This window comes from Emydura macquarii, unplaced genomic scaffold (assembly GCF_026122565.2).
Source record: "Emydura macquarii macquarii isolate MOO-44397 ecotype Brisbane River unplaced genomic scaffold, CSIRO-AGI_Emac_v2 contig_2422, whole genome shotgun sequence".
NCBI lineage: Eukaryota > Metazoa > Chordata > Testudines > Chelidae > Emydura > Emydura macquarii.
Window position 1 is genome coordinate 13250035 of NW_027132559.1, and position 19191 is coordinate 13269225.

The 19191-nt window shown below is 37.5% G+C and overlaps 1 protein-coding gene across 3 annotated transcripts in view; it reads left to right on the top strand.

Annotated features, from left to right (window-relative positions):
• The window catches only part of SATB1 (SATB homeobox 1), an 86576-nt gene that overhangs the window by 7110 nt on the left and 60275 nt on the right, over positions 1 to 19191 (top strand). For all 3 annotated transcript variants that reach the window (XM_067561946.1, XM_067561947.1, XM_067561948.1), the window contains exons 3-5: positions 379 to 555; positions 1271 to 1397; positions 2121 to 2244. In XM_067561946.1, coding sequence (XP_067418047.1) covers positions 379 to 555; positions 1271 to 1397; positions 2121 to 2244 — 428 coding nt within the window. The remainder of the gene's footprint in view (positions 1 to 378; positions 556 to 1270; positions 1398 to 2120; positions 2245 to 19191) is intronic.

Consider the following 19191-nt stretch of genomic DNA (forward strand, 5'->3'; position numbering starts at 1 on the left):
TACTCTGAAGACATCTGCAGTATGTATTTAGGTTCTCACGCTGCATGCTACTCACAACAAATCAGGCAGGACAGAGACAACCAACTTATTTCTCTCCAGTCAGCCTTATTATTTATTTCTGCAGGCAGGTAATTCTCTCTTCTAAAGCAGATCAAATAGTATTAGGGATATATTTGCATTAATACCTTTTATGGAAATAAGAGTTCTGTATAATAAATATTTTTGGGGGTGGCGGAGGAAGTGATATTTTTCCCAAATACAGGATACCCCTAGACGTTCATCTGCAAGTTCGCAAGGCTTTTAGCCCCATAACACGGCTGATTTCTTTCTTCCCCTACAATAACCAGTTAATACTGTATATTTTACCTTTTTTAATAGGAACTATGCTTCCAGTTTTTTGTGTAGTGGAACATTATGAAAACTCCATTGAGTATGACTGTAAGGAGGAGCATGCAGAATTTGTGTTGGTAAGGAAGGACATGCTATTCAACCAACTGATTGAAATGGCATTGCTATCACTTGGATATTCTCATAGCTCTGCTGCCCAAGCAAAAGGTAAATATGATTGTTAAACTGTATAAGAACTTTTCTTTATTTTATAGGGAAAAAATATATAATTTCTTTTCAGGAATGCATTGCAATTATGTTTTACTCCTTGTAGATTGTCCCTTTTAAATTTTTGCTTAATGTATCTTTATTTAGTTAGCATATATTTTGCTCACGTGGAATGTTGAGGTAGATTATAATTTTTTTTTAAAATGACTTCAGCTGAATCATTAGTATGCTTATTGACCTTAATAATCTGCTCCATTGAGGATCCATAAGGAAGTGTAAAGCATATTTGAGCAGATGGACTGTTGAGAGTCAACTTGCGTTTATGACTGAATATTTAGCTCTGTTTCTTTTTACTCTGTTACTGATGGTTTTGTGGACTGTAAAGTATTTTTCAGTACTGAGAATTTGCATTATAAAATCGTATATAATTTGGAAGGGCATATATGAATGATTACATTACAGCTTATTGAACTCTCAAACTTAAGAAAAAGTGATTCTATATATTGGTTATATTCAGCTGGTATTTTTTAAATTATTTACTGTAATTCATTTACATAATTTCATAGCATGGAGAACTAACTTGCAGGTTTTTTTGCTTGGCTTCAAATAAATGAGCATGGAATCAAGGACAGTGGTACTACTTAAAATCACAGGTATTTTTCAAAGCATTTCAAGGTCAATTTATTAAATAATATAATTTCTCTGTCTGACACAGGGCTAATCCAGGTTGGGAAGTGGAATCCAGTTCCACTCTCCTATGTGACAGATGCCCCTGATGCTACAGTAGCAGACATGCTGCAAGATGTGTATCATGTGGTCACCCTGAAAATCCAGTTACACAGGTGAGTCACACATGGACTGCTATTTGTTCATAGTTATGGTTAGTAATATCACTTGTATTTGATTCCCACTGTGCTGTGTGCTTAAAGTTCACAGGTTTATCTAAATTCCGTTTTAGTTACTATAATTTTAAGTTACAACATACAGTTGCAGAAAACTTTTATGCATATGGCTCTGATAAATAGATTTTTCTCTGGATATCTCATTAAAAGTATATTGCATTTTAGACAATTACATGATGCATTACAAGAAGGCATTTTACATAAAGTTTACTTAAGAGAAAAATATTTTTGCATATCATGAACAGTACCATCTGTGTGCGTTTTGTAAAAGAATGAGTTGCTCACACTTATTGTTTCTGTCTAGGTTCTTAAATTTCACAATAACAAAAAAAGAAAAAAATGGTTGGTTAATATCTTAATGCTTTTCATGATCAGTTGTGAGAAAGCATTACACCTTAAATTGTTTTACCAAGCGCAGCAGAGCAGGAAGGTAGAAGTAACATGAAAAAATAGTCGCCACATGCAGCTGATGTATAATTCATGCATCAATACAGCAGATGTGTTGTATAAAGTAATTAACTAATCGGAACAATCAGGAGACCGAGAGCAATCTCCAGATGCATCTGCTTGATGCGCAAAATGAAATCTGTCTGTCTTAAAGGAATGTTCTGCAGCAGGATGCAATCTTGTAATAATCCCTTTTCTAATCTATGTCTCAAATAGTTGCCCTAAACTAGAAGACTTGCCTCCTGAACAGTGGTCTCACACAACAGTAAGAAATGCTCTGAAGGACTTACTGAAGGATATGAACCAGAGTTCATTGGCCAAGGAATGTCCCCTTTCACAGGTACTTAGCATAACATGTAATAAATAATGAAGCACTATAGGCAACACTGATGTGAGATTTGAGGTTTCTATAGACTGTAGCAAGTGGTAAGTGAAGAGTGAATCTGCCAAAAATGCAAATTCATTTGACCACTTCATGATCTTTTTAAATATGCTTAATTTCATTCTGGATATAGTCTTACAGTATTTTCCTTTGGGAAAATGTGAAATACTGTTTACACTATATTAGATGCATTAGAATTATCTCATACCAAACTGGATTTTTACTGGTTTATGTCTTCAGTCTTTTGAACTGCTTTGATGTAACTACTTTTTTCAAGCACGTGTTGAAGTTATTAAAAGGCTTTTTACTTACTGCTGTCAAAAGTACTACTGAATTTGAATGCTTATTAGATAACCTACACTAGTTTTAAATGCTAATTCATAAAACTAGACAGTCTATTTGCCATACTGTATGAGTGGGGGAAGAATAAAGCTCCTTAGATGATGTGTTGTCGTTACAAACAACCAAAAGAATATCAGTCATTTATTAGAACTAATCAAAATACATCTAGCAAAGAAGAAATCTTACATTACATTACCCATTGCTAAGCACTGAACTGCTGTTTTCCTTGAGGCTGTTTTACATTGTTCTTTTGTCATTGGTTTAAATTGTCTTAAAGGAGAATTTATTTTTCTTTACTGTACTAGGTCCAGTGATGTTGAGATGGGAACAACAGATTTATTGTTCCTTTTAAATTTTTAAAATGTATTTTGCTGCGCTGAAGTTGAGACTTCAGACAGAAATTCTGTTTATAAATCAGTGATACTGGTCATGGTGGGGGGTGGGGTGGGAAGGGAAGTTGTATTATTATTTAAAGTGTTTACTTCCCTTTCTCAGAATACAGGACTCTTTCAGAAGCAGGGCCCTTATTTCATTTAGACAGGATATCTATATCTAGCAGATATGTAATATTAGCAAAGATGGTTTTCCCATCACTATTTTTCCTGTGGTTATATTGTCTTCAGTGATGTGGCTCTGATATAGGAATTTTTGGAGTGGAAATAATCAAAATTATCTTCTCTGGTTGCAAACTATTCTAAGAATATGTTTGCAAAGCGATCTTGTACATACCTACTGTACAAGCATGCGAGCTCTTACATTGCTGGCTCATGGAGACTGCAGATAATTTAGGATTTGCTCCACTTTGGTCCACCAGCTTTATTTTTTATTTGATACCGATGGAAAGCAAGTAAATTGTCTGGAGACATAATATTTAATTTACATTTTGGCATATTATCTCATTTCAACTTGTCTGCATATGTGCATATGATGTAATGATAAAATGTAAAATAAAGCAGACTTAAAAATGAATATATTTTTAGATTCAACATTAGCATTTTGATGGAAAATTGTAAATACATACTTCCTTCAACTAAATAATGTAGCAAATTCAATGTCCACTGAGTAACAATTTAAAGGGATAAGTAAAAGAAAAGTCCTCAACAATAACTCTTGTGATTATTAAAACAACAAAGAATCGCAAAACCCTACTTTCCTTATGATTGTTTACGGTTTACATTTCTTTCAACTTGGGGAAAGAGATGTCTGATTTTACTTTTGTTTCATAGTAAATTTTAGTTTCATTACCTCTTGCTTTACTCCAATGCTGCAACATTTGGATTGCAAAAATTGAAAACAAGCAGTTGGGTTTTTTTGTTTTAAGAAATTGATTCCATTATAAAGTTTTTAAAAAAATATGAATATATAGTCTTTGAGTCTTGTAAAAATGAACTTTAATGGGCTTTGGATCAGGCCTTTTAACTTCATTGTGAATCTTTCCATTCCTTTTGACTGATACAATTAATTGTATTCTTTTATGTGGGAGACACTGGTTTATGAGCAATATTGGGACACTAGTTGTGTTTCTTAAATAAATTGATATTTGGAGTGCTCTGAAATTGATGCATTTGCAGTCTGGAGATCAGAAATAAGAGTGTGCAAAAAGCTTAGGCACATCCTCTCCCCCTTGGATCAGCTAACTATAAGCATTGGTCTCCACTTTGAAGAGAAGAGGTGTCTTTTCCCTATACACTTATGCTGGCATAGTGGAGATGTATGAAGTTTTCCATCCCCAAAGCAAACCACCACATAGACGCTAACTAAACTTGTTAATACAATTATCTAGTTTATTAAAAACAGAAAAATAACTTGATAGTCAAATTTTGTCTGTCAAACTATCCTTACCAATACCCATTTTGTATAGGTATGGAAGTGTTTTTCGTACAGTATGGATGCCGGTTTAGTGTATGTGCAGCATTGCAATGTACAATTTGAGAGGGGAAAGCGGCAAAAAGTGATGACCTTAACTAAAAGTTGTTTACTTCGGTCAGTTGATCTTGAGTATTTGCATATAATTTCATCCAGAATACTAACAGTTTTTGTGCTGCACAAACAACCCAACTATATTTTGTGGAAAATGCCAGCACTGATGTAGTTGTGACCTGTTGAAGATCTGTAGGCAAATATAAACTGTATTTGTGATGCAGTTTGACCTTAAGTTATTAGGCTCTATCTCGTGACTCTTTTTCCTCCTTCCTTTACGATCTTTTCTGTTTTGCCATTGATTTTTCTTGATTTTTGCTGCAGTTGGTATCTCAAGGCATCTAGGTATGAAGTGTTGCCCTCTTGTTTCTTCATACCTTCTTCCTGCATTTCCTTTAGCAATTGTGACACTACTGTTTAGGGGAAAAGGGTGAAATGCACATCTCTTCCAAGGTTATTGTAACTGTCTTGCTTTGAGAACATTGTTACTTACTTCTGGTTTTTTTTTTTTTTTTTCCATTTTTCCCTTGAGGCCAAATTTCACTTACTATACTGGCCTTGATTGTAAGGAATTCTCATTGAGATAAATCAGCGTCCTGTGGATGGATTGGCGCTAGTACAAGAGCCTAAATTACCATTCAATTAAAAACTTAAAAAAAGTTCAGAGGTGGTTCTCAAATTCTGGCCTCAAGCAGGCAGGCGAGAAGAACAGCTACTAATTTCAGATGGTGAATTGCAAGCCATTTCCCTAGGTTTGTGAATGTCATAACCATAGACTATACTGAGTTATTGTAGCTGTGTTAGTCCCAGGACATTAGAGAGAGACAAGCTTGAAGAAGAGCTCTGTGTAAGCTTGAAAGCTTTTGTAATTTCTTTACTCTGCACCCCATGTTTTCTTTTTCATATAAGCTGATATATTAGAGTGGTGGCATGGCTAATGGCCTGAGCGTAGGGTGGGAAACAGGAATGCCTGAATTCTCTCCATAGTTTTGGAACGGGCCTTTGAGCATGTCACTTACGTTTAGTCCCAGTTTTCCCTTTTGTGTGATGGGGATAACTAATTTGCTACCCAATAGAGGTGTTTATAGTGATTACTCTTTTTGAGCATGACTTTGAAAACGTGTGTTTCCATACAAACACACCCACCTATGGCAGCAATGGCCACGTGACAGCCGACCTTTCTTATGCACCCTGAGCGCCTCACCTGAGCCCTGCAAACTAATCCGTTTCCTCTTGAGCAACTACTGGCGTTTCATACCTCTGAAATTATTCATACAGCCACCAACAGCTGCCCTTTTGAATTATGTTATATCTGACTGCTGTAAAAATAGTTGAGGAGAAAAGGGTGCTTTTTTCTTCTCCAAACATGGAGTTCTCTTCTCTGTTTCCGGGACCTTCAGATTAGACTGGCATATAGCTCAGGACAGGCACTGTCCAGTCCTGGTATCAGTGTCAGATTTAAGGACTGATATCTCACAATTTTTCAGGGTTTTAGAAAAGGAACTTTATATCATTAGAAAAAGAGGATTCCCAGTTTTGCAGTGGACAAGCAGCACTTGCTTCTAGCTCTGGAAGCATCTGTGATCTCTTTAGACTTTGTCATGGTATTTTTATGCATAGTAATATTATTTTAAGTAATTTTTAGGACATGTATTGTTTACATATCAGTGGGGTTTTGTTTTTGCTCTTGTTTCATGGAAACTTTTCTAGTTTTACTCCTAGAACAGGAGAGAGACTGACTTTTTAGGTGTTAGGAAACCAAAAAAAAAAGTAAAAACAAAACATTCAAAAGCATTTCCAAAGTTGTTGTTTTTTGTAAAATATGTGGCAGATGCAGAATGGCATAAAGGGTTTTTATAGCTTCATGTTTGGTCTGCGTGCACAGATCATTTTGCAGGACTAGGAGATGTTTCTCTCACCAGCATTAAATAGTCTTTACTTAGATTAGCAAATGCCTCGCATCTTGCCCACTTCAGAACTCTGTTTTTCCACAAATACCGGTGTATTGTAGTACTGCCTCATTCATGTTGTTCTCAGCCAAAATTCACAGTATGGCAAACTATTTGCATTTAGTTACTTTTGGGGAGAAATGCTTGGGCTGAGCTGTAATCAGAATTTGAGTTTCTGGCTCCTCTGGGCAAGATTTAACTTCCTTCTTAGAGTTTCCTGACTGATTTCACTCTCAGTTGCAACCCCCTGGCAACTTCAGGTTGTGGCTAGCTGATCGTCTCCCTTTTATCTCCAGCTTTCTCTCTCTCTCTGCAGCAGAGACAAGGAGAGAGGGGTCAGAGATGAAGGTTCATTGCCCCAGCCACATCAGAGAGGGGGATAGGGAGTCCAGCTGCTGCAGAGGCTGTGCTGTGGAGGAAGAAAGGAAGTGGTTTCTTTTCTTCCTGCGCCCAGGAAGACCAAGGCTACGGCTACACTGATGGCGGCAAAGTCACCGCTGTCAGATCGATTTCTCTGGATCAACTGAGCGGTCAGTGAAGACCCGCTCAGTCAGTCCAGAAATCTACATACTAAGACTACCTTCACAAGTGGCGTAGCGCTGCGTCGATGGGAACACGGTTCTCGTCGGCACAGTGCAGTGAAGACGGCGCGCAGAAGAGAAGCAGAGAAGTTGACGGGAGTTACGCAAGTTTTTTGCATAGCTTGCGTAATTCCTGTTGACTGCCACTGAATTTCGGGGGAAAGTGTAGACAGGGTCCAAGAGAGCTAAGCAGCTCTTCCTTGAGAGTTCAATATTCAACTACCTAAATGCCAGATCATTAGATAGCTACAAAGATCTTAGGTTCAGTAAGGACAAGTGAATTGAGTTTTTTAAACTGGTAGACGTTCTGACCATCTCAGTAAATAATAGTCATATTAAAAAGTTCCCTTTTTATTAAACTAAAAGTGAACAGATAACACTTAGTTTTAAAAAGTTGAATACCTTTATAAATAACTAACAACTATATTCTGGTCCACTGAACCATTGGGAAGTTTTGCTTTTGACTTCAATGGGATCAGGATTTGGGTTTACCAGAATGCAAGTGTGTGTAGACTAAAATGATTTTTAATAATGAACTAAAAGGTGGGTTCCCCTTTTTAATTTTACCTACCTAGACCTGTGCTTAAGTCCTCAGACTTTTGTTTCTTTTGCAACAGTTAATGATACCACCAAGCAGAACAGTGAGCTGCATTCTTTACATTGCTTTACATTTTAAAGATGTCCTCAATTATTGCAGGGGAAACACAGAACCTGGAGGACCTGGATTCAGGTTAGTGAAGGAAAAACTGACATTTAGAACAATTTAAGTGTATTTACACTTCTCAAGTTTATATACGTTGACTTGGTAACTGATTTTTTTTTTTTTTTTTTAATTTTATTTAAATGTTTAAAGCGGTTTTTTTTCATTTTACCTTGAAAGTTAACATTGCTAACTGTTTTATTATTTTTATTGATCTAATCATTTCTGCCATCTACATGGTCCTGGTATTTTTAATGGGATACAGAGCCTTTTGTTTCAAAGACAATAATGGCTGAAAGTTAGAAGAGCATCTCTGTGTAGCTTGAAAGCTTGTCTCTTTCACCAACAGAAGTTGGTCCAATAAAAGCTATTACCTCACTTGCCTTGTCTCTCTCATATCCTGGGACCAATTCAGCTACAACAACACTGCAAATACCAGGATATATATATACAGTAGCTTAGGTGAAATGATAACTGCTCTTAGTCTAGTTCTCAGTGGACAAGTGTTAGTGTGACAGAAACCATCATCATGAATGGCACTGCTATGGCAACTTCCAGAGAAAGGTGAGAGACTGGCAGAGATCCCTAATTTTTCATAATCCTCCTGATTTTTTTTTCCATAATCCAGCCTTAAATCGACTAACTTTCCAAACACGCACACATTTATATTCAATGTGTTTGTCACTCATAACCACTCAGGTCCAACAAACACAGCAAATAATGCCATGGGGGGATATGAGAGAGACAGCGTTCTTCACTGCCCCTGGGGCATGTGCACAGACTGGGCAATGAGGGTCTGACAGGAGGCAAGCTGTGATAATTTTAAATGGGCAGGGGCACTGCTGAATTAACCACCCAAGCTACAAGCTTCATATTGTGCTCTAGTTGCCCCGTGTAGAACCTGGTGAACTATGTTAATGTGCTATAGGTACATAGAGCATGCCAGGAGGGTCCTAATGTTTTTCATAAACATCACAAAAAGCCTCAGAACAAGGTTGGCATCTCTGGGTCACTGGACAGGGATGGAGGCTAAACTCTCCTTAAGGTGATTCCTACAAGTCATTAGCTAAGTACATCCATGATGACTTGAGGCTCTTCCTTTTCTGTGGGTATGTTGAAATAATCTTCAGTCTCTGGTACTTTCAGTCTGGCACATTCCATGAGCATTGACCTAAAAAAACCACAGCCACACATTAACAAATGCCAGAAAATTCAAAGTTTAAGGCTAACTTTTCATTCTTAACTTTTGTTGTTGTGGTGCCTCTTTCACAACTTACTTGAGTAGAGGACAAGGAATCTCCCCTCTAATTGAAATTTCTAATTTTTTTTTTCTCATTTGAAATCAGACTTTCAACACTGATTAGAGTTTTTGAATATTTAAATCATGTATAGATGTTTCTGTATATTAATATAGAACAATTTCCTCTGACCTGAATATTTAATAGAAGGAAAATAGAATTTATGATGGAGAGGTAGAAACATATTCATATCTGAAATGCTGTAAATGAAGGCCAAATCATCCTTTTCAGGAGGGAAATTCATGAACTGGGCTAGAAAAATCTGTTTCCTTTCCTGGGTTTGCTGACTGACTTATTGGATATGCAAATACCAAAGCAATATAAACTCTGACCTCAGAAGGCCCTGTTAGTGCAGCTATGACGGGATCTGTTGTCATGGGGCCCCACATGCATTTGCCTCCAGCAGGGGCTGTGGTGTTTTCATGCAAGATGATGCATGATACTTAGCATTTATCTTCTGTGGTAAGTTTTTCTGCGAGTCGCTTGTGCAGAAATGATGTTGTAGCAGCAGCCTTTTATTCAGTCCTAGCCACAGTACTGCAGAGCCCCAAACTCCGATGAGGAGGTTCTGTGGATTGCAGGCAAATGATAATGTTTCTGTGCTTCTCCTTTCCATTCTCTGTGTACTGAGCAATTCTGGTCTGTACTTGTGTGGTTTTCAGTCCATACTCACGTGAAGGATGTCTGCATAATATGGCCTTGAAGATTTCGGGAAGTGACAGGCGTAAAACAAGGAACACAGTGCTAATTTCAGAAAAAAAGATGCCTGTATACATTATAAAACTGAACTGTTTTATTTCACTTTCACTGCAATGATGGTCTTGACAGAAGCCATATACAGTAACTAGTGTTTAAAGTGTCCATCTATATATCTTTGCAGCATATTTAGTGCCAGTAAATAATACACGGCTCAAGAATTGCATGTTTATTATAAATGCTTTCTTACATCATTTCTTAATGCACCACTTATGCATTTTGTGTCTTTAGATGTGTCTGAGTGTGAACCCTGATTTTTTTTCTAACTTCCCCAGCTACTCCCCAGCTTTCTTTAAAACAAGATTTGCCAATAACATGTACAATTTTTCTTTTATTGGAAACTGGTTGATTGTAGAGTACTGTAAGAGTATAAACAACATAAGAGATCCTTTAACATAACATAAGAGAGCCTGTAGTCGCTTTGCTCTCTAGCTTTGGAACTCATTGCCAATTGAAGTAAGGAACGCTCTGACAGTTGGGACTTTTAAATCTAGACTTAAAAGTTATTTGTTCTGTTTAGCATTCTTAAAATGATTCTATTAGGAATTGTATGTGCTTCAGTTTTAATTTTAACTCATAATGATTGTAAAGCACCCTGGGATGCTTGCATGAAGGGCGCTACAGAAATCCAAGATTGCATTGTATTGTGTTGTAATGTATTGTATTATTACATGGTGCTGGAGTTGGACCACGGACAATTCATATAGAAAGCATTTGAATACTTAGCTAAAGATAAGGAGTGGGGGGGTTGGTATTCTCTTCTTGCTTTCCTTCCCCTCCCCCCTTCCTTTTCTGTGTCAGTTATTTTATTAAACTAAAATAACATGGCAGTTATTCCCTAAGAAATTCCAGCATAATTTACTGTCGGCAAAGGGGCTCAAAATGTAAACCAGATGATAAACTAAAAATAAAAAATGTCCACATTAAGATTTAATTGCACTTCCCTTTCTATATTGTGTTCTTATGTAAAACACAGTACTAACAGTATTTTCTTTATCACTTCCTCCACTTTTAACTGAATTTCATTAACAATGAAGAAATATATTGTCTCTGATTGTTATGTCACTCGACAGTTACTACCTTAACTTAATGTGTGTCTTAGATTTTTTTTTATAAAAAACATTATAGCACCAATTAGAGCTAAGTATTGCACAGCCGTGTGACTTGCTAGTTCCCAGCTTACAGCTTTGCCAATGCAAGTCAGTTACACCTACCACACTAATGCCATTGTGGTCCTTTATGTTGCTTTTCCTCAGTAATTGCCAATGGTAAAGAACTTTTCCAAATTGTATGGTAAATTTGTGTATTATGAAGTGTCAGTTTAGGAATTAAAATGAAGTTCATCTCTGTACATTAAAGAACTCTTATCTGGATAGCCAACTTAAATTCTCTTTAAAAGGCAAGTGGACAGATGACTCTGATTCATCAGACGGTTTTTTCTCATCTTGCTGCACTAATCATGTCCATTCTGCTCTGACTACAAGTAGACATGGCTGTTTTTTTCTCAGTTTGACAAATTTTTCTGATAGAATTTTTTTTCCCTACAAAATGCCACCAACATATAGAAGAAAGGTGCCCAGATGTACTAACTATGTTCTGCTCTTTATGGAGAGTGCTGTGCTGTTGATCTGCACTGTGACAGTCTTGTTTGAAGAAAAGGAATTGGACTCAGAATAATCCTTTACACCTGGCAGGAATGAAAGCACAGTGAGACTGGCTTCTTGAGTGGCTACACAGAGAGAGATAAGAACTTCTGGCTTTGACATACCAAATACTTCCTTCTGTGTCAGATTGATCTCAACTCTGGCTTGAATGCTCGCTGAGGATTATTTGAGACAATTTTTTTTAAGGTTCTGAAACCTACAAGCAAACTCTCAAAGCTTAATTTAAAAAAAAAAAATGATATATAGTTTCCTCTTCACTTCCCACCTTGTCTCCTCAAAATAAATGCTAGGGGAAGGGTGAGGTCTCTGTCTACTTCCTTGGATGACTCCACAATGGAAAAACTAGTATCATATTCCTCTGATGCCTTGCAGCATTTATCAGAGGACAGGTTTTTTAGTCTTGAGCACAGCAAGTAAACCTCAAACACCTGGCAGCAGCCTGAGACCTGTCTCCCTCCAAATCTTAGAATAAACAAGTTAAAGAAATCTGTCTTCCCCAAGGGTGAGAAGACATAAAAGACTTTCCTCATATATGCAAGTCTAGAGAATACTTAATTCTGACAAGTTCCCTAACTCTAAACTTAATACACCCAGAGTCACAAAATATTTACAGGTTTGCTAAGAGTTATTTCTCAGAGTGGGATAATGGTCTTTAGTGTGATCTTGATGTGGCCTAGTTTCCTAAAAATCTCTTTAAAAGATTTTTCTGGATGTGAAGGAGATTATCAATAGGAGAAATGGACTCAAGGATAAGAAATGATAGTGAAACTTCTGCTAAGACCCTCACTACTAATATCTGTTCGGGGAGAAGAGGACTAAAACTGTCTCACCTTGGATAGTGCTTACCATGGAAAAATGTTTTGTTAGGATATACTTTTCAAAATACTATATCCTCCTTCCAAAACTGTTTTCCCACCTGTCAAAATATCCTCTGAAAGTAGATGGGCTAAACAGAACTCTGTTCTTATGCATGTTCTCTGAATGTCCCTTACAATAAATTCAAATGTCTTTTCCAGTACCAGGAACTCCAGAAGTTTTCAGGGATGTATTCCCCATTCTTTGTTCAACAAAAAGAAAAGGAGCCACACGTGTGATGAAACCCAAACCGGCAGTTAATGGTATACAAGAAATTCAAATAGTAGATTCTCTCCAGGAAATAATTGAGTCCAAGAAATCCCCTGGTTCTACTGCAACAATGTGCATATCCCTGTTATCAAAAATCAATGAGATTTGTCTTAATGTTTCCAATGTCATATCCAGTTTTGTATCTTTCCGGGATGGTTAGACTTTTTGTGAAAACTCTCATTGCTAAAGCCAGCAACACAGAGGGAGAGATGCAATGTGTAACTTGCCCAAACTAGATAACTGTTTAATGAAATCTTCATTTATCCATCAAAATCAGTTAGCAGTTGATAAGGAGCTTTAGACATTTTAGTCTTGGATTCACTGTGAACTTCAGTGAACTTCCCGTTCAGACTCTAGTGCACTTGAATCCACTTTGACAGAAAAGACAGTCATTCATCCCATGCTTCCTTAATAGAGCTAAATATACTTACAGAATGGGGCACTTACAGAATGTCTGATTTTGGGACCAATATAGATAACAAACTAAACCCTAGCTCCTAATGTGGTGCTGTGGCAAAAACCTAATGTGATTACTGTATGCAGTGTTGTTCTAGCCGTGTTTGTCCCAGGAGATTAGAGAGACAAGGCGAGTGAAGTAATATCTTTTATTGGACCAGCTACTGCTGGTGAGAGTGACAAGCTTTCGAGCTTACCCAGAGTAAAGACCAGAGGAAGAGGTTTGTATGTAAGCTCATCTTTCTCACCAGCAGAAGTTGGTCTAAGAAAAGATATTATCTCAACCCCCTTGTCTCTCTAATAGGATTATTAATAATCAGGTTTACTGTGAGTAGTGGCAAAAGAACAGTCTCAAATAGGGCTCCATTGTGCTAGGCACTGTACTAACACAGAATAGCAGATGATACCTGCCCCCACAGAGCTTACAGTCAAAATAGACAGGACAGACGCATGGGGTGGAGAAAGAAAGGGGTGTAAGCCACAAGCAGAATGAACTATGTAATGGCAGCAAGTGGCATGTTCCATTAATTTTTTTTCTAGGTGGGTTTAGTTAGGAGGGGCTAAGCTAAATAGAAAGGAAGTTGAAGGGAGAGGGGATATTGAAAGAAAGGGGGGACAGGGGACAAGGCAATGGGGAAGAAAGTATAGGGGTAGATGGGGGGTGAAGCTGAGATGAAGAAACGGAGGAGGAGGAGATTGGAGAACACAGCCAATCAGGACAGGCTAGAGAGAGCCCTGTAAAACTTCTCTGAATGTCCAAAGGTCCCTGCTTTGACTGCTTCTGCAGCTGCTGGTACAGGCTGGTATCCCTGGCTAGTTCCTCTCTGCAGTTTTTTTGCAAGGCCATGTGGTAGCAAGAAGCAACCAGCTGGGTCCAAGTGTCCCCAAAGGAGTGGGGGGGGGGTTGCCCTTCACAGCTCTGGGTCCAAGAGGTGCTGAGGGGAAATGTGGCCCCATTTCTCAATCTCTCACACACACACCCCTATGCAGCAGTCCCTACTTTGGCTGCTTGGCTGTATCAACAAAGAAGTATTTAGCAGGAGTACGGATGTGATGTCACCTCTGCTTATAGTATCAGTTAGACCACTACGGAAATCTTGTGCCCATTTTTGGTGTGCATACTTTCTCCAGTTTTTCAGCATCCTTTTAATAGTTCAGAGAAGAGCTGCAAAAAGGATTTGTGGTCTGGTAAACAGTTCTTGGATGAGCTCTTCTAGTCTTGTTGCATCTATTTAGTTTCTTGAAGAGAAGGTTAGAAGGTGACTTAGTCACAGTCTCTGTAACTTCATAGGGAGAAGATAGGATACTAGAGGGCTTTTTTTTCTAGCTAGCAAAGGCAGAACAATATCTATTGGCTGGAAGTTGAAGTCAGCAAAGTTCAAACTGGAAATAAGACAGATTTTTAACAGTAAGGGTAGTTAACCAGTGGAACAGATTATCAAGGGATGTGGTAAATTTTCCATCACTTGAAGTCTTAATTTTAAGAGTGGATGTCTTTCTGAAAGATATGCTGTAGTTTAACCACAAGTTGTTGGGGATAGATTCAGAAATCACTGGGTGAAATTTGATGGACAGCTTTATGTTGGAAGCCAGAATAGATGAACATAATGACCCCTTTTGGCTTTAAAATCTATTAAATGTATGTAGGAGAATAGATCAAAGACAGATTTGATCCTAATCACCAAAAGAAATTCAGCAAGACAAGCATTAGTGATACTGAGTCTGATGACTTCTTGTCTGGACGTTTGGCCTTAGGGCTCAGCTTCATGCCAGAAAAGTGATGCTTTGCCAGTGGAACAAAAGAACCAGAGAAAGGACTTGCTGAAAAAGCATGTCATGTTCCCTAGCCAGGAAATCTTCCTTAACTTGGTGGATAATATTGTGCAACTTTCAGGAGACCCTTTACTGGAACCAAACTGGAGAATTACCACAGCAGATGGTTGGAGCTCATGAGTTATCAAAATCTGAAGAAGTGTCTTTCTGCAGAAAGGAATATATGTTTTTGGGAGGGGGTGCTCAAAGCAGACTTTAATTTACTAGTCGTTCTAAGGATTCTCCTGTCTAACAAATCATTTGCACCAATAAAACCTCAGTCACGTCCTATTTGGGGAGAAAAAAAAGATGGAACTAAGAATTTGAAAGCAAATAAGGAACTCTGAAGGACCCTGTCTTCCTAAGAGCAGAACTGTTGCAGGTAAATGCAGTTCACCTATCAAGAAGACAATGTAAAAGAGAATTGGGTAAGGCAAGGGAATGAATGCTCAGTTTCAATGTCTTTTAACAGATCAGTCTGTGTAGGCTCCTGATTTTGACGTAAGGTGCCCCAAGTCTTCTGTCTGTACAAGTGTGTGCTAGCCCTGGCAATAGATGTATTCTCAGTTCCCTTCACCTGGAGTTTCCTGTTTATGTTCCCTCCCTTTCTTCTCATTCCTGAACACGATGCAGGCAAACCACACATTTAATCTTAATCACTACAGAGTTGGCTTTAAGAGCCAGGCTTGCTGATCTGAGATGGATAGTAGCTCAGGTGCCTTTTCCTATCCATATATTCCTTTTTGCGGGTTTCCCTGCTGTAAACCAGCCCAGAGACTCAAAAGTTCAAGTTACAGTTACTGGAAGATGAACACTGAAGTAAAGCAGTCTCAGATGAAATAATGTAGAGACTGCTCCTAAAATCACAAAGCCATTTTCGTTCAGTGAGATAAAGCTAGGAAGCTGTTTTCTATTGCCACTATTTTTATATTTTATCCCAGTTGATTTCAGGAAGGGTCTAGTCATGAGCACACTTAAATTTCAAGCTTTTGCTACTGGGAGCCCTAATTACGGACTTTAGATGGTGGACAAGAATTTCATGATTGACTCCTGATCTTTTGGTGTCTCAATTTATGAGTGCCCAACTTGAGACGTTTTAAAAGGGAAGGGATGACTTTCAAAGAGTGAATGCTCAGCACTTTGTGAAAATCAACTATTTTTAAAGGGACTCAAGTTGGGCTCCCAAAAACTAAGACGACAAAAATCAATCACGTTTGAAAATGTTGGTTGCGTGTCCTTCAGATTTCTGCTATTTTCAGTTTCCCTATTTCTTGTGCATTGGTGTATGTGAATTAGCATTTCACATGTACCTCTTTATTTTTATTTTCTTTTTGAGCCTTTAGCCTCTGTGGATATGAGACCAATATCTTGGAAAGCAGCTTTTTTTTTAATTTGCTTTATTTATGTCCATCAGGAGAATGGGATATTGCTTCTCTGTCATGTAAATTTCCAATTTTCACATTACAAGATGACAGAGCAGTGCAAGGATTGATAGTTCATTTTTAGACTGAATTTTCCTGAATTTTAGACTGAATTAACACTTCAGATTCTTTTTACCAAAATAAGAGGTTGTGGCAGCCATCATTATAATGGAGGCAATTTTCAGTTCTCTCTGTATGGAGACAAAGCCTTTAGATGCAGTGGAAAAGGGGGAGGAGCTAGTTTAAATAAGTAAATTACTTGTATTGTAGAAGAGGTGCGGAGGGCAAGGATGGTGTGTTTTGTTTTGGAGAAAACTCATCTGTTAATTTTTAAAACAGACTTTAGGCAATCTTAATTTATATGACCAGCACTTGCTCTACAGATCACAATAGTTCTCATGATCTTGGCAAAAGTACAGGAGTCAAATCTTCATCCATATGCATTGACAAAGGCGCCAACAGGCTTCTCATCAGAAATTGTATCTGTCCATCTAATTTTTTTCTTCAACATATTTATAGTGGGCATGACAAAGCAAATTCTTATGTCACTCATATTTCAGTGTAATAATCTTGCGTGCGTGCGTGCGTGCGCATCAGCCCATTTTAATGTTCCTTGTCCTAAAAACAACTCATGGTATCCAGATATTTTGCAGTTGTAATTCTGGTTTTAGTTGGTGTCAGATAATTATCTGTATATCAGTACATCAGGCACCAGGTTGCATCTTCCAAGTGTGTGGAATGGCATAATCTCAAATGTGTGAACTCTTGGGGCTAGGGACTGTCCCTTACCATGCATTTACCTGTTTGGGGCCTACATGAACAACTGTAGTATTAATTAAATAATATTTAAACAAAATCTTAAAGAAACTTCTGATATCTTAGTCTGAACTCAGACTATGTTTGGGATTTCTACCACTATTATTTCATTGATCCAAGCAGCTTCCTTACTATTATCCACTGTTGGTGGCTTTTGTTTGTGGTAAAATTCCTTTGGGTAAAGCATATATTGTACATTGAGATATGCACAGTTCCTCCTCTTCTAATAAAGCCTCCCTCCCCCCCACATCCAGAGCTTTACTCTGTTCTGTAAATTCAGCAACAATTAAACTTTATTTATGGACTGAAGCAGAGATCACAGTTTGAATGTTTTAGGCAGACTATAGTGGTGGTGGTAGAGTATCCTGTCCTGCCGAGTACATAGGGATCTAAGGTGGAGAATTTATGGAATTGAAAATAGACAGAACTCTTAAGTTTGGCTTAAAAAAAAAATTGGAACCTGTACTTTGACAGATTGTTCAATAAATGTTCATTTTATTGAGAATTATAAAAAAGGTGCTTAACACTTCTATGCCATTAATATAATACATTAAAAGGTTACTGTCAAGATTAGTGTTTCAATTCTGAAAATTGACTGTAGGGTTTTATGGGCAGCACTGTTCATATTCTGCTTGGAAAATAAGGTATCTTTTACTTATCACTTGACAAAATAATTAATTGTTATAAGGCTTTATACTGAAGAGCTTGATAAATGGCAAAGCATACATAAAACCTCATTGAAAAGGGAGAGAATTATACTTGCTCCATTTATGGTAAACCAAATTTAACAGATGCAGATTACATGCAAGACAAGATTGTGAAAATAGCCACTGTCAAAACGGTGCAGAATTGAACTTGTTTAGTGTTCAGTTTACAATATCTGCTATCACTGCGGTACTCCATTTTAAAAACGTACATTCCTTCCTACAGAAAAAATTCAGATTTCTTAGTTGAAATTAATTAGCATTCAGAAACCAGATAACATGTTTTTGGGTATTCATGAGATCTCTGTTTGAAAAAATGTTTTTAACTTGTAGAAATGTGTTGCAACACACAGATGGGAAGAAAAAGAAAAAAAATCTCTTTAGCAAGCACTGTGTGTAAAAGGAATATTACATTTTGCACGCTCCTGATTACCCTGTATAAACAGTTTTTGACATCTGTCTTTATAGTTTGCGAGGAGAGGAAGACTTTGTTAAAAGAACCATTTTTATACAGCAGTCACCATTTCAGTCTTGCTTACCTGTATTATGAAAGCAGATGGTCTGCATGTCTTTTGAATATTTATAACTATCAAAAACAATCTCTTGCTATTCACCCCTAGGCTTATGAGATGTCAGGACTGTTCTGGTTGAAAAAAAAATCATCTTGGGTGTTTACAGAAAGAGGATTACATTAAGCTGAAATGACTATACATTTTCCAGTTTAATATTTGTCCATCAGCTGTTTAATCGTATTTAGATAATTGTGTAAATAAGTTGTTGCAGCCCTTGCCCCCTCCACAGAGAAAAAGCTTGAAAGCTTTAAACACTGGTGAACCAGATTCATAAATGCTTCTCCCCCCATCCTTTCCAGTTAAACAATCAGAAAGGCCTAAATAAGTTTTGGATATGATACCACTTTGAGGGGGAAATTTCATACCAAAAAATCCTTAGTATCTAGCTCAGAGTCCTGTGAGGAACTATTGTCTCTGGTACCCTCTGCTAAGTCTGTTAGGATGCATTTGTTCTGTGCAAATACTGCAGCCCAAAAACCCTTTGAGGTTGTTTTTTGTGCTTCGGTCTTGCTATATAAAAGAGTAATTTTAAGGTTATTTTGGGGGAAGTTTTGAAATTGTGGGGCTTAAGTGTTTTTGACTGGAAGCTGAGCAATCACTGATAACAGATTTTGCGGTGGTTGGTTGATTTGGCAGGAAAGCGTGAACAGTTTTGGTTTGGATGATTGAATTAACCTGATTAACATTGTTTTTGTTGTTTTGCAAAAAGGACAACAATATACTTTTTAGTCATAACTGACCAATTTTTTACCTAGTTGGTGAGCAGTCTTAAATGAAACAACGAATGAA